The 15,365-nt window shown below is 50.2% G+C and overlaps 2 protein-coding genes across 2 annotated transcripts; one reads left to right on the top strand and one right to left on the bottom strand.

Moving 5' to 3' along the window:
• Positions 1-2,459: 2,459 nt before the first annotated feature.
• Positions 2,460-3,195, bottom strand: MIND_01406200 (CxC2 domain-containing protein; the record flags this gene model as incomplete). Its single annotated transcript, XM_037370462.1, has 3 exons — positions 2,460-2,739; positions 2,799-3,122; positions 3,167-3,195. The coding sequence occupies 3 exons, from the start codon at positions 3,193-3,195 to the stop codon at positions 2,460-2,462; spliced, it is 633 nt and encodes a 210-aa protein (XP_037213054.1).
• An 8,152-nt stretch (positions 3,196-11,347) lies between these two features.
• On the top strand, positions 11,348-14,193 carry MIND_01406100 (uncharacterized protein; the record flags this gene model as incomplete). The annotated part of the gene is made up of 8 exons (XM_037370461.1): positions 11,348-11,381; positions 11,439-11,648; positions 11,699-11,903; positions 11,950-12,173; positions 12,476-12,838; positions 12,883-13,105; positions 13,154-13,418; positions 13,903-14,193. The coding sequence occupies 8 exons, from the start codon at positions 11,348-11,350 to the stop codon at positions 14,191-14,193; spliced, it is 1,815 nt and encodes a 604-aa protein (XP_037213053.1).
• Positions 14,194-15,365: the final 1,172 nt, after the last annotated feature.

Raw genomic sequence — 15,365 nt, 5'->3', positions numbered from 1 at the left:
GCGCGTTTGGGTTCTGAAGCGGCCAGTGGTTCCCCGGCAGGACACGTTCGTCAAATCTCGCATTTGATGAAACAATAGTACGTTTCTGTTTCGGATCCCAGAACAGCCAGGCCTTCGAGTTTGCTGTATACCCAATGAAGATCATAAGTTGTGTTTTTGGCTGAAATGATTTTCGCTTTTTCTTTGGGATGAGGACATAGGCGAGGCAACCAAAGATGCGCATATGATCGACGTCTGGTACTCGTTGGAACCAGCCAATATATGGTGACTTCGTTAAGGAGCTGTCGGTTGGGAGGCGATTCGTGGCGTAATTTATAGTCGAAACCGCGTAGATCCAGAAACTCGATGGAAGCTTGGCCTCGTGTAGTAATGCAGTTGCGCCTTCTTCCAATGTACGATTTGCACGTTCGGCGACACCGTTTTGGTGCGGTTCCCCAGGCTCAGTTTCTCTTGGAGTGATTCCGTGGGCTGCCAGCTTTGTCTTGAAAGCGGTGCCAATGTATTCCCCTCCTCCATCGTTTTGAAGGTAGGTGACTTTGTAGCCTGGGTGCTGGGCTTCGGCGAGAGCTTTGTAATCCCAGAATCTGCCCTCCATTTCATTCTTCCTCTTCAGGAAGTAGACCGCTCGCAGCTCCGTATAGTCGTCAATAAACGTGACCCAGTATTGGTAGCCTTCTCGACTTGTTACTGGTAGAGGGCCCTTCAAGTCGGAGTGAATGATTTCGAGGGGGCGTGTTGCGCGTGTGCGGGGGGTGCGAGATACGTGTCGATGCTGTTTGCCGGTGATGCACGGCTCGCATATGGGATCAGCCTTTTGGTTGTCCTGTATATTGGCGCCCGTTCACATGACCGTGCTCGATTGCATCTCGAACGCGATTTGTGTTGACGTGCGCAAAGCGGCGGTGCCAGAGTGTCTCGTTTTCGGGCAGAGTACTTTTCTGCGTTGCATAGTTGCTGTTAACATTGTCGTTGCCTGGTTTATCGTAGACGGTTACAGTGGTGCCGACAAGGATGGCTTCATTGTTCTTCGTGTATTCAGCCGTCAATGTGAGATCCCCGTGTTTGAATCTGAGCCCGGATGAGTCGCCTTCAAGTTTGAAGTTCCTTTGTTGCACCAGAAAGAGTGCCGCGAAGAGGTTGCAGCATAATGTTGGGACGTGTAGGACTTCAGTTATTTCGACTTCTCTGCCGCTAGGTAGTCGGAATATAACACTTCCGGACCCTTCGGAATATACTACGGAGCCGTCGGCGAGTCGTATGGGAATGCAGCATGGTTTGTATTTGAAGAAGTATTCGCGCAAGTGGGACATGTGTCGTGTGGCGCCGGTGTCGATGATCCACGGGGAGCCTGAGCTTGTGGCGTTCGGGCCGGGTCTGCCAGCGGCGACGCTTGCGTATTCCATCGCTCCGTAGTCGGGGCGGTGTCTGGTTGCTTGTCTGGCAAGCTGGGCCATGACGGCACGTGGCCGAGTCATGAGGAACGAGCGCGTCCTGGGGCTTCCATGCTCGGGGCCCATAACCTGTTGAGCGCGGAGGGAGTCCGGGACGAGACGGCTGCGTCGGAGCGGTCAATGCCAAAGGGCAGTGTAGCTACGACATGATACATACCTGCGTCGGAGCGGTCAATGCCAAAGGGCAGTGACCGTCACGACACAGGACTTATCCTACTCGGTGTGACGGTACGTGAAGTATTGCTCTCAACATCTTCTTCGTTGCCAATGCCGCTGGATTCAAGCTAGACCAAAGTCGCTCAATCGCCTCCCCGTCGGTTTTTGCAACCCCACGTTTATTAGACAGCTTGTTTTTGTCTTTGCACTTCCCTCTGTGCGATTCGGCATGCCAAACAGGCAGACCAAATTGGACGTTGAGCTCGTCCAGGTTTTTCTGCATTGATGGAGGAAGTCGGCACATTCTCTCCTGAAAGTTGATCTTCCATTGACATGCGATATCGTACGATATCGTGAGCCAGAGTAGAATGACAGCCATGATTGACGAGAACAGGATCCAATCCATATTACAATATCTGTTCAAGTCGCGTCAGGCACTGGTTTTTCAATGCAGAGCTAAAGGTGAACCTTTCTCCCTTTTGTAGGTTCCCCATCCCATTAGGCCGCACGCATTCATGGCGCGCACAAACACAGGCCCCAACTCCAGACACTCGTAGACCCGTGGTCATACGAGTATCTTTCTGAAGCAGTGCAGCGAATGCAATGCACGTACTCATCTAATGACCGAGGGACGTGTCAAAAGGATTTTGGTAGCAGCAAATTGCACTTACATCCGCCTCGCTGACGTAGCGTTTCACGTGCTCTTCATATCCTGTCGGCTCCACCCAGTAGCCCCATCCCGGTCCCAGCGGCGCGTCATTGATCTCGTTTGCACGTATCCGGTTCTTGAGACGGAAGTTTGCATCCATAGCTAGAATAAGCATGTATAAAAATCTAGAGGCAATACATTAATCAGGTGTTAAAGCGCATGCGATGAGGAGACAAACTGGAGACGGGGATCCGCAGACCGCCAATTGTTTGGCAGATTTCGACCATCGTGGGGGCAAGCCCAGCAAGCGACAGCGCATGCACCAAGTTGTGTGGCTTCGATTCCAGCTGGATCATGGCCACGTCCTGCATGCTTGCAGCGAGCGAGAAAGGCCCACTGCCGAGAGATCCTATGGAATTGTCGAGCACGCTCCTGGAGTGAAATTTAGTGAAGAAGGTCGCAAAGGAAAATAGATAAAACACACTGGAATAGATATCAAGCCTGAGACCCCCAAGCTATTCGTCATTCGCTCGAGAGCTGACATGAAGTCCGTCACATTGAGATTTCCTTGAACATTGAGAAGTCGGTAAGCTTTCAGTGTTCGGAAGGTCACGCAGGTGGCTGGCTCGATCACGGTTGCTGGGTACCAGGCATTCCGTAATAACTGGGTGACATTATCGGCTTCTTTCGCTCTGGCGCAGTTGCAGTACCGCAGTCGGATGGTATGGATGTGGGGAATATCGATTACAGTCATCGTGTGGACAGTGACGTCGGGAAATCCGCAAAGAAAAGCCGCCATGTCCAACTTGATAGATTTGGCCCAGTTGTCGAAGCGTTTGAGGGAACCAATAATTCCCATTGAATTCCTATCTAATATTAGTATATTGAACTCGATCCTTTGAGTGCACACCTCGAGAAGATGGAGCGGAAAACGCTCATGAATCGATAGACAGCAGGCAAGACATTGGAGATGGCTGCCACAATCTTCGCATCGAAAGCAACGTGGGGCAGTGATATCGTTTGGCTTCACTCCAAGTACTTCGCTGCAGTGGGCACATCGTGGATTTCGCAGGTCATTTCCGAGACCGTCGTGGCGAAGAATTTCATCAAGGAAATATCCCTTGTGCGGCCGCCATTGAGACATTGGATTCGTCTTTTTCAACACATTAGTGGTCATGCCAGCGCGCATATTTTCAACTCACTGAACTGGCATATGTCTTTCGTCCTCGGCCCCACTTCCTCCTCCACAACCTCCGCTTGTGTGTGTTCTTCGAATAGATTATCGGTTGGCATTGGCTCAAAGGCGGCGAATGAGTCGTCCTCAGTTGGTTCCAGTCGAACCCGCTTCGTAGGGTTCAGTATAGTGGATGATATTCGATGATTTCGACCGTCGTCAGCCAGAAAGAAATTGCGACCTGTCGTGCGATTCTTCGCGATGTAGCCTCTAGATGTGCCCAGTTCGATGGTATCCTTCTCTCTACGCTTGCGCGAGCTCATTTTGCCTTCTGTTGGAGTGGGAATCGTCTAGTCAAGCTGGTCAGTCAAGCAAGTCGGTCAAGGAGGCTAAAAGTTTACCTGAAACGAGTGTCCACATGCAGTGTGAGTCCATCCAGGGCTTGCGCGAGGGTCAACGCCGCCGAGAGACGGGTCGAGACACAGGTCATTGCTGTTTTTGTGCTCATCTACGTTGTTGTTGTCTCCACGCACAGTGCTGATGTGTCAATTGAAGGAGGCAGGAGGCAAAAGTTCTGATATCGTCACATACCTTCGAAACGTGTTGCGTATTCGAGTTACAAGACCAGGGCTCCGTTTGGCTCAAGAGAGAAATGTCCTGATGCCAAGTGTTCAAAGCTAGGCTGGCAGCAGCCCGTCAGCCAGCTTCCAGCTCCGAGTGAGGAATACGCAGATTGATTTTGTTTTGGGCGCGAGCAGACAACACAAAGTATGCTACCAGGAATACCAGTAAACTAACGAACTGCAGCAACAAGAAATAACTAGTTAGTTCACAAAGTTTGAGCGCTCAGGTTGTTATACAGTCGGGAAAACCAGCCCACTCCAAGAGTAGGTAACGCGACTAGTGTCTTCAGCAATTCGGGGGTAGGCGTCCTGGAGTACGGCTGCTAAGTCGAAGTTGCGAATCGGCGCACTTCTGACGGTAGTGCGACAGATTGGACAGTTCCAGTCGCGTTGGAGCCACAGGCGTAGACACATATAACAATGCGAATGCCCACACTCAGAGCTAAGGAGAGCAGCGTGAATAACGATACCGGCAAAACGATGGATTTACTTACACAACAGGATGCATTTTCACACCATAGCAAATGGAACACTGGTGGGAGAGTCTGACTGGATCCAGATACGGGGGGCGTGGACTCCCAGGGAGGAGAAGCCGATCTTGCACGACGCCACGAGCCGTAGAACGATGCCAGCCGCCATGTAGAGTGTTCTTTTTAGGACGATCAAGTCTCAGCTGTGAACGAGGAGCCGAGTCTACGATTAAGAGGGTGGCGCCACCACGAGAGTTGGTACCCAGAGTCAGGTAGGGTCGCGGAGGTTCTAAGTGGAGGTGAGACAGAGAATACGGAAAGCAAAGAAACCACGAACCTCGAGAAGTACGACGATTAAGAGGGTGGCGCCACCACGAGAGTTGGTACCCAGAGTCAGGTAGGGTCGCGGAGGTTCTAAGTGGAGGTGAGACAGAGAATACGGAAAGCAAAGAAACCACGAACCTCGAGGAGTAGACGGCGGGTCTTCGTGTCGTGGCTGGGTCGGGTCCTGCAAGCTGGCCATACCCCGCCTGACTGCGGGCATTTTTGTCGTTGTAGTTCAGGCTAACTCGAGAACTTAAACTTATACATGATCCCGCGGATAAGATAGTTCAGGAAATGACATCATAAAATGGGCGGTAGTGCGCCTAACAACCCTTTCAAGATAGTACCTAGTTCATGGTGCATCAGTGGTGCATCCCATCGTCAAAATTCCCGTCGTCAAAACTCGCCGCCAAAACTCGCCTCGCCAAAACTCCCCCTTGTCAGAACTTTATCTTATCTTGTTTGTGTGGCAAATGTCAGCCTTGACTCGACTTATGAAGGCCAAAGATTACCTGGTACCACGTTTTGTTTGGCCTGGGATCACATCAGTATTGCGATTGGAAAATGGGAGTAGACACACGAGGTTAATGAAAGCCAGGGTCATCGGAACTGCGAAAGGATCGCATGGAGAAGAACAAGACATGATGTTGATATGCTCACTTGGCCCAAGCCCGCTCGACCCACTCTCCCGTTGGTGGGTATATTTGAGGAGGAAGACGTCGAGACTGCCCGCAAGGACAGACGATGCGCTTGAACGTGACGACAACATAAGCCCACCACAGCTGTGATGTATGGAAGGTCAGCATACCGAAAACTCGACTTGAGGCAGAACAAGTACCTGCATGAGGGAAGATGAGGGATGGCAGTAATCAAACGGGAGGATGTGACCAGACGCTAAGGAAAAAAAATTTGTACCGCAAAGAGGATGCCTACGTTGGTGACAAACGACTGATGGCAAACGACTGTCGCACGCTAGAAAAAAACCTATAAGAGCCCGTATGCAACCAAAGAAATAAGTACTGTCCTTCGAAATGCCAGCCCACGACTCCCCCCAAAGTAACAAAAAGCAGATGGGCCGTCGCATTAGCCCTTGCAAGTCGGGTTTGCGCCCTCACCAGTCACCTTGGCTGGCAAGGCTCTTCAGTCGCCCGTTTCCCTCACGCAGCGACCCGCCCTCGCATGCCATCCCGCCTTCCTCGAATATCGCCTTGCGAGACAAGTTGGAGATAGCGAACCGGGTAACCATGTTTCTGGAGGACTGTGACGAGTACTATCGTGGGGAGGTTAGTATGGATTTTTTCGTGTTCTTGTTACTCACTGTATTGTCAAGATCGAGTTGCCCAAGAACTATGCTCCATTGACTCCGGGACCAAGAAAAAGAGATACTCAACAAGCTCTCTGCCACCACGGACTTGAGAGTGGTGTCTGGCCCCACCGAGGCGTTCCTCGAACTCTTCGATGGTCTGCCATTGTCTCCTAGCCGCCAAAAGACCTATGCAGGTCGCGAAAATCGGACGACCCTCCGTGAATCTACGCCACTGAGCGCTGATGAACTCGAAGACGATGATGCGCAACCCGTACCCATCTGGGACCTTCAAGTTCAGTTGCGTCGTTCGACCCGATTGGTGATGGCGGAGAGAACACGCCGCAACGAGCCGATCGTCGAAGAGGTTGCTCCGACACCGACGACCATGGCACCAAATCCTACTATTATTCGAGGTCATTTGCGTCGTGAATTCCAGCTTGTCAAGGCAACTATTCACCCGTAAGTCGCGGCTCGGCCCAACCGAACCCACTCACAGCTGTATCTTCAGGAAATTGCCGACTCCATTCGTCGACTCACAAGACGTGCTGATGTCAGTCGTCCTCCGAGGCCCAACGACTGATGAATCAGGGTGGGAGCTGACTTGCACCAGCATTGTTGGCCCCCTTCAACTTCTTGCCGGCCTCATGGAAGACCAACCTCTGCGCTGGGGGCTAGACTTCGAGGCAGGAGCCTACGCGGTGAGTTTTATATTTGATTGTCAAGGATCAGCACCAACGTTGAGTTTGTCAGGCGGCCAAAACCATTGAAAAGCACACTGCGCTCGTCAATTTCCCTGGCGGAGATCTAACGTGTTGCCGCAGTGTCAACCACATTGCCGAGTATCAATTAGGTGCGTCTCTCGTTCGGTATCTGATGTTTCTTACCTCGCGGTCTAGCTTGCGCTCGACAGTTCTTCCCAGCAGTTTGCAGCTCCATGGCAGCTGAACTGGAGCGAGCATTCGACCACGAGCACTTGGTTGTGCCCTATCCGCACTCTGTCTTTTCCACAATGGAGTTCCGCATCAACACGGCGAAGTCTTTCCAACCGCAAAAGGTGTGGGAGATGAGATTCGGCGACTTGCTTGCGGTGACCGTCGTCGGCAATTGGAAGCCTGAGGCGGGCGGCTATTTGCTCATGCATAGCGAGGGGAAGATGGTCTCCGTGAAGCCTGGGGACACGATGCTACTTCCGGCTGGAGCTCACATCTATAGCTTCGCACCAGTTCGGAAACATGAACGCCAGTTCTTCATTACCCAGTTCCTCCACTCATCCGTCGTGCGCTGGCTTCAGAAGGGGGGACTATCCGATAGCGAGCTCGAATTCCAGGCGAAGACGCGACGCGAGAAGAAGTATATCGACCTGTTGCATGATTGGACAAAAGCTCGAGAGACCCGAGGAGTATTGAGCGGAAAGCTATTCAAGAAGATGGAAGAAGTAGGAATTGTCGTTTAGCACTAGCTGCCGTCTTTCGTTGTACTTCGGACTGTTGTTGGAATTCAATCCAGTCCAGTCTTGACAGTCTCGGCGAGTGGCAAATCTGACACGTGCTGGCACACAGCCGATCATAGAACGCATCCAGCCCTGATTGGCCATCATAGCCTAGAATCCATTTCTCATTACAGACGACTAAGCAACAATTACCACGATTTCGTGAGTTGGTCGAAGGTGGAAAAGGGAGGTAGAAGAGATGTAGATAGTTGATCAAAGGTAGAGAATGGGGGAAGAAGTATATGAGATGCACTGACGGCTTCGAAGGAATCCGCAAAACATGCATGAGACGGCAATCCAACTGAAGAATAGTCGTCGCCATAGTTATGACAACTTGAACGCCCGTTGCCTGAGAGGTGTGGGTTGGGCGGGTTGAATGGGGAATAAGCGTCATTATGATGGTGTGATCGCAAGCCTTCATCGACCCCTCCACGATCTGCTTCAGCACGACGACTTATAACGTCTGAGAAAGAAAAGCTGTAAAGCAGAAGTCATACCGTCGTTGTTTACGTTTGTATCGCTTGCGATACATGCGCGACCTTTCAGCAACCTGTTGCTGCACTTCAAAAGGCTGGAATTTAAGTTGAGCGCGCCAGCTATAATGTAGGATGAGTAAGTGGTGAGCAAGACTCATAATGCAACCCATACGAAGCCATGTACTCTTTTGCCTTTTGATTTCGCCGCTGTCGTTTCCGCTCCTCACTACAGCCATTAAAGTCTGACAACGGGCAAAGGGAAATGGACGCACGAACTGTCCGGATCGAATGAGTGGGTGGAATGCATTGAAAGTCGATACTAAGTAAGGGATCGTCCATCAAATTTTGAAGAGTCAGAATGCGAAAGGCGAGGGTGAATGGTGGCAAAGCGTTGGCAAGCTGGCCATGGCGGCACTATGTCCTGAGCTCGGACAATCCGGGCGGTTACATGCGCCTCCAGGTCGACCGGAACTGGTTGGTGCCCCTTAAGAAAGGGCCGTCGCAGTGGCAGCGCCATGGGATCGGCGCGGAAAGCAGTCGTGGGCAATCACAAGTTGATGCAGTGATGGGGGGTGCCGGCCTGGAGGATGAGAGGGAGGTGGTTGACGCGCTGACTCATGTGCGGAAGGCTGCCCGTGCCGTGCTGGGCTTCCACCATCAAAATCCAGAGCCGGCCGATTGACGCGCCAGTGATGGCGGTGACGGCGTGATGCGCCGCGCCGGCTGATGCATGTGATGGTAGTTGTTTTTGTAATGTACTACAATCTCTATTTTACTGTCTGGAATTACTACTGGACATCTCTTTTGCACTCAATGACCCATTTACAGACAGGAGTGCACGCTAATGCATGGAATGTAAACGTCGAAGTGAATGATGCGTCGATAAAGGCGTCCGGACAAGTAAAGTTCTCCCGCATGTCGCATTGGCTCTCGGTTTCCGCAAGGGAAACGGTGTACCGCCGTTCCATATCTCTGGAAATCATGTCCATTGTATCCTTCATTTGCTGCATGTCGTGTTTATAGAAGACCCCTCTCTGGTAGGGCAACCGCAAGAGTTGGATTTTTGGCAGCATCAGAAGGAGCGCAACGAAAACGTGGAAAAGCTCGGTGTCCTCGCCTACTTCCGGAATTGGGTTTCGTTCAAGATGCGTGATGTCGACCTCGGTCGCGGCTTTGAGAAGACCGGTAAAAAGCATACGGTCTTCCAATGGTCCATAATGGTACCAGTGGCCGGATAGATGCAAAACCCAAACCTGTCTGAGCTTGGAGCGGTTGAGCGCAGCGAAGATGGCGGCGCCATCCTGATGACCGATATGGAGAGCCATAAATTTGAGGTTTGGTGCATCAATGGCAGCAACGACTTGGCCACAAACATGGCTGCCGCAAATATACCACTTGCATGAATATGCGAGGGAAGACAGTTGGGGAAGGACAATAGTGGAAAGTTGCGTGTCGGCATCTTGCACGCAGTCTGCACTAGTGAGGCGCAAGGAAGATAATTGCGAGCATTCGGAGAGAACAGCCAGAAGATTTTTGCCAAGGTCGCATTTTTCTCGGCCAGGATGTTCGACCGAGCCACTCAGGGCAAGGGTGGTGAGGTGATTGTACGACAGTCCGGCAACATAGTGGTGGGGTACGTCTTCGAGAACGAGTTCCCGAAGTGCCGATGTCACTCCATGAAGAGGAAGAATATCGAGGCGGTCATCGCTATTTTCGACGGACGCGAGTGCCAGGACTTTGAGGCCGGTAAAACTGATTTCTGTTCCAAGCGCTTGGACAAGGGATTCCCAAATTGCGCCACTGTCGACTGTAACAGCGAGCCGTTCGAGAGACGACGGCGTGTGCCGCAAGAAGGTTGCTGATATTGGGCATGAACTCGGGATGACCCTCCATCAACTCGAAGTGAGAGGGTGGTGGTTGTCCTGTCGGAGTGTAGTAATATTGACGTAGCGTCAAGACGATGGTTTTGGACGAGTTTTTTGCATGAGCGAAGAGGCGATGAAGGTAGGTTGGACCGAACGCGGAGCATATGTGGAGACGAGCCCAAAGAGTAGGACTGTTGTCCAATACGCTCTTCCACACTCGATTTACACTCCGTATATTGCCTCGTTGTTGCGCATCCCATCTCCATCCCATCGGTTGCAGGACAAACATGAGGACACGCAAAAAGAGTTCGTAACTCAACAGGTTGAGGTGTGAGCGAGGCGAGGCGGTCAACTGAACGGTCGCAAGACCTTTTTGGGGGGATGTAAGAGGCATTGGCTGTTGGTGGGGGAAACCTCGCTGAATCATTTAAAAGGTGTGGCGCCAGGCTCCTAAACCAGCCCTCGTTGCAGAGCTAGTCAGGCCAATTCTGAGAGATTATTATAAGCTATTTATTTATTCAAAATCAAAAATGTGACATGATGTGACGAAAAGAGTTGGGGTAGCGCTCTGCAAGAGGGCTGGCCCAACTAACCCGGACCGACCACCGAATATCTCCGATTGGGCTGGCATCAATTCGTCAATAGCTTCTCCTTGGCTTCTCCACCAGCATAGCTGGCCCCTTCCACTCATCTTTCTCCCCCATCCACCCCATCTCATGCCCCCAAACCCACCAACAGACCTCCAAAACCTACTCCGGCGCCACTACCATGAATGATGGACAGTTAAGAAGGTCGATGCGCTTGGACAAGAGGTTTTTTGCCAGCGGCCGTGTCTGTCCCAGGTACACCCAGCACTTGCGTGGCTGCGACTGGTGTTGCTGGGGTCAAAGGGGTAACAAGCAATGGTGTTGGCCAGCGGAATGGCGTAGACGAGAGAGAGAGAGCTGGAACAGTGGTGCACCAACCGGAGATAAGTGCACTGCTTCGGTGGTCGGTCCGGGTTAGTTGGGCCAGCCCTCTTGCAGAGCGCTCGCCCAAACTCTTCGTAACATCATGTCACATTTTGATTTTGTACTAAATTGATACATATTTAGCCTGAAATACACCCTCGGATTGCGCTCTGCAACGAGGGTTGGTTTAGGAGCCTGGTGTGGCGCCAGGCTCAAAGTTTACCTGTTTTGGCAGGCGCTGTATGTTGATGGAGTATTTTCAAGGATGATGTGAAGCAAGATCAGGGTAAGAGGCCCCTTGGGACCATATTTGGAAGGACCAGCGAGAGGAGCGGAGTGAGAGCAGATGTTGTGTGTGCATAGAACAGGCAATGGATAACGTGACATCCCAAATGGGGCGAGACACTTAGTCTAATGTCCCGCTCAATTGACAGCAGCGACAACTCAGGTGAATAGAGACTCACGTTTTATGTCAATTGAGGGGACATTAGACTAACGACTACAGACACGGGTGCGACACGAAGACCGACACATACACAATACTGGGCAATGCACAAGTCGAAAGCAAGGTCAAAAAAGCTTGTCGTCATTGGGACCTCCACCCCTGCCTTAGGTCTCTTCTCAACAACGCCAACGCAGCGCAAACTACTCAGTACAGCGGCAATTCAAAAGTATCGACTGGGTGTGGCCAGAATGGCGGATGAGGACCAGCAAGGTAAGACTTAATATCTGCAGCAGAACAGCTTCCGCTAACTACACATGCAGCAATGAGTAGCCAAGCACTTGACAATCTTGCTGCTCTTCAGAACTTGGCTAATGACGACGAATTTGACGCCACCGACTTACTTGCATGCGAAAATATCATGTCGCTGGGAGGTGTATTGGATGGAACTCAAATGGCTGTGATAAGCCATGCTGGTGGAGAATTCGACATGCTGGAAGAATCTCTCAAGAGCGGCATGCATTCACGGTCAGTCGCTTTACCCTTTGGCCAATCATTTTCTTACTGTGTACAGTCCGCAAACTCGTGATTGGCGGACACGGCGAGAGCGCACGCAACGACGCGTCGATGCTTTTACCATCCAACTTCCTCACCTTCTTCAAGCTTACCTTCGTTATTGTTCTTCGCCAACGTCCTCAACGAACGAGCATGAAGGTGCAAATGGGGCTGACATGTATCCTGTAACTGTCGTGGAGATGTTTGGTATATTCTTCTCTTCTTTTGTCGCGCTGTCTAATGGTCAATAGAAACAAGGCATAATCAAGAGGTCTGGCTAGACCCGACGGCGGGGGGGCATTGCGGCAGCTCTTATTCGTCAAGGGCGCGAAAATCCATGCGCCAGTCGCTGGAAGAACATCAAGAACGACGTAACTGCAAAAATGTGGGGAACCTTCGACGAGACGGGGATTTTTTTGGCGCTTTGCCGCCATAGCTTTGTAATCGTGGCTGCCGACATGGTGCAAAGTGGCGAGTTGTAAGTTTGTTTTCTCTCTTAATTGTTTTCATTGCTCATTCTTTCTATAGATCAAAGTATGCGCTAGCGGTTGTGGATGCCTTTTTGGAATGCACCGACGACGACGATGCTGGTGGCGGTTACGATGTCGCATGTAATTTGAAGAAAACTATCGCAACTAGTAATTTGGGGAAACTGGCTGAAGAACGACAATTTCACTGCCTGGTTGGTGCCTTCCATGGGCATGCACACAACCGCCTGTGCCAACTTGAGTACCTGACTACATACATCGAGGGGTTGGGCTTGGAGGACTTGGAGACCTTGGAGCGTTTCTTTTCACGCTCTAATGGTCTCGCGTGGTCATGTCGCAATGCCAGTATCTTCCATCGACAACAAGAGATCACGACTTACTTTAAACACGTTGACACCTTCGAGTCATACCCTAGTCTGAGTAAGTATTCGTTGTTTGCCTCTATGGGTACTGACGCAAATCAGGCAAATTCATATGTGATAACTACCGACAAGCGATCCGGATAATCGACAACAAACCCGCAGTTCAAAGAGTGATGGCCAAGGAGGGAATCGAAGATGGGGAGGACTTTGTCCGGTCCCTGCAGGAGGAGAAAGAGTGGTTGCTTACACTCAAGTCAGCTTCGTCGGAGATTGAATCCTCCAGAATCCGCTACATTCATGCTCTGAAGAAGATGGAGACTACTGTGTGCGTATGGTCGTCGCATGTCATTGTTTTTACTTACGCTTATTCCAGGTTAACTGTCCGCGAGTGTCGCGCTGCTGCTCGACAGGCTCGGAACGACGATGCAACATATACACCTGGCCGCACGAAGGCGGATATCAACCTTCGACATGCCGAGGAGCACTTAGAGCGAGATGAAAGACTGGTGCAAGAATTGGAGGTCGAACTTGGGATTGCAGAGCGGTGGAAATCGGAGCAGGTAGAGTATCAAGAGGCGGAGAAAGAGGCTCTTCATTTGGAGTTTACACGCGCACTTAATCGGCTGGAACTTTTGCTGGTACAACGATTATTGGAGCTGTCTAAATTGAATCAGTCCGGTCTGGGTATGTATAATTTCCCCTTTGTATCGCATTCACTAATATGGGGGTATCTAGGATATCACTTGCGAACCCATTTGGCAAGATCTATTCAAACTCGGTCCCAAACTATCAAGCAAGCCTTGGAAACGTACAATGCCATCGCTGTTTTGCAAACCCCACCACGGGCTCACATCTCCTGGGATGAGGTCGTCGCCCGAACCTTCCTCTCCGAATTCGATCTCCTTCGAGATAGTACGGGGGACATCCAGAACGATGCGATGGGCTCAACCAGTATATTGAGAAATCATGCATCAGTATTTCAAGATAATTCGCGCGCGCGAGGAGATCGAACGCCTCAATGTGGAGATTCGGCGTCGACTAACATGGATGAGGGACGACCTCGAGTTCTTGCAGCAAAAGGCAGCAGAATTGCGGAACTCAGAGGGCAAGTCGGTGGAGAAGGCAGAACAAGACATCATCATGGCGGCTCAAATTGAGGAGTACGCAATGCGGCGCCATCGATTCGATGATACCTACCCCCAACGCTTCCAATCACTGACTCATTTCGAGGGCTTTACTGGGTCTCTTGTGTTGGGCGAGGCTGTTGTTCCGTGCGCAGTGTCAGGTGCCGATCCTATGGTTGTTGATGATTGGGAGAGGGATGGGGATGCACCACCTCCGGCGGATTTCAATTTTGACGTCAATATGGACAGAATCGATGAAGAACATGGCGAGAAGTTAGAACTCAGATGACGAGGGTGATGATGCCCATGATGCTGAACTGTCTGAATTAATCTATAGTCTTGCTGGACTTGGAATTGATGAAGGGGAGCGAGGAGAACTAGATGGCTAGGAACATTTCCTATTTTGTCAAGTTACCTTCCTTTTATAGCAATAGTATTTTTGTGCGCTTAGACTGATGATGGGTGTAGTGATGAGTGATATTATGCTTTAGAGCATTCAAAATAGTAGGCCATGGGATACTGGAGCTCATCTGAATAATATTGATCAGATCAAAATATTTGATTGCTCTGGTTAAGAACTAGGATGTTACCAATATTTCCTTAAATACTGATTTGATTGATGGGATCATGATATAGTGATCCTTCATCAGACATGTAGCAATAACTTGAAAACAGTCCCAAGTCCAGAAAATATTGCAGAAGTCAAGACTTCCTTATATGGTAATATCATTGATTGAATCAAACTATGTCGATACCTCATCAGACAAGTAGCCAAGACTTGGAAAAAGTTCAAAGTCCAAAAATTATTGACTTTATTGCAGAATTATCCCCCTAATTATCACAGAATAAGCTTCTGAAGGTCTTCTCTTCATGTTAGAGATGTCACCCAGATGGGTCGACACTTCTTATATGTGGGGATATTTGGAATTAACAGGTGGTTGATCAATGCCATGTTTATTTTTGTGCAATTTCCACAACTTTTGCATTGCCTTTATTCATTTATTTGCAGACTATATAAACTTAATTGGTTAGTCCTTGTTTGTTTTGAATGGATGAGAATTTTCCAAACACATCAACTTCAATCAGAATTTACTTAATATTCTTGACATTACAAAGTATTTTTAAATTTTGGAAGAACATAAAACTGGTGTAAATCAAAGGAAGTGTCCTAATCAGTACTTATGTGTGTTGGTTGTATTCTATATTGGGCTACATATGGAAAGTCTTATGTACGGAGGAAGCACCAAGCAAGGACCAAAATAATGCTGTTCAGCCTGAAGCTACAAGCTCCAGATGCATATCCAAGCTCAAAGCTCCAACCTCTAAGCACCCTTGGCAAGCTCCGAGTTTCCAATGATAACAACCGTCATACTAACCTGCGCTTTCTGGGTGAGTACAAGTCTTGTTTGAAGCATACCACTCACCACCTTCGCCTAGAGCACCTCCGGACTGGCCTTAAGC

The sequence above is a fragment of the Mycena indigotica genome (genome assembly GCF_014461135.1).
Source record: "Mycena indigotica strain 171206Taipei chromosome Unknown Mind.scaff0018, whole genome shotgun sequence".
Lineage (NCBI taxonomy): Eukaryota > Fungi > Basidiomycota > Agaricomycetes > Agaricales > Mycenaceae > Mycena > Mycena indigotica.
Note: the sequence above shows the minus strand (reverse complement) of the source record. Positions and strands in the feature narration are given on the sequence as shown.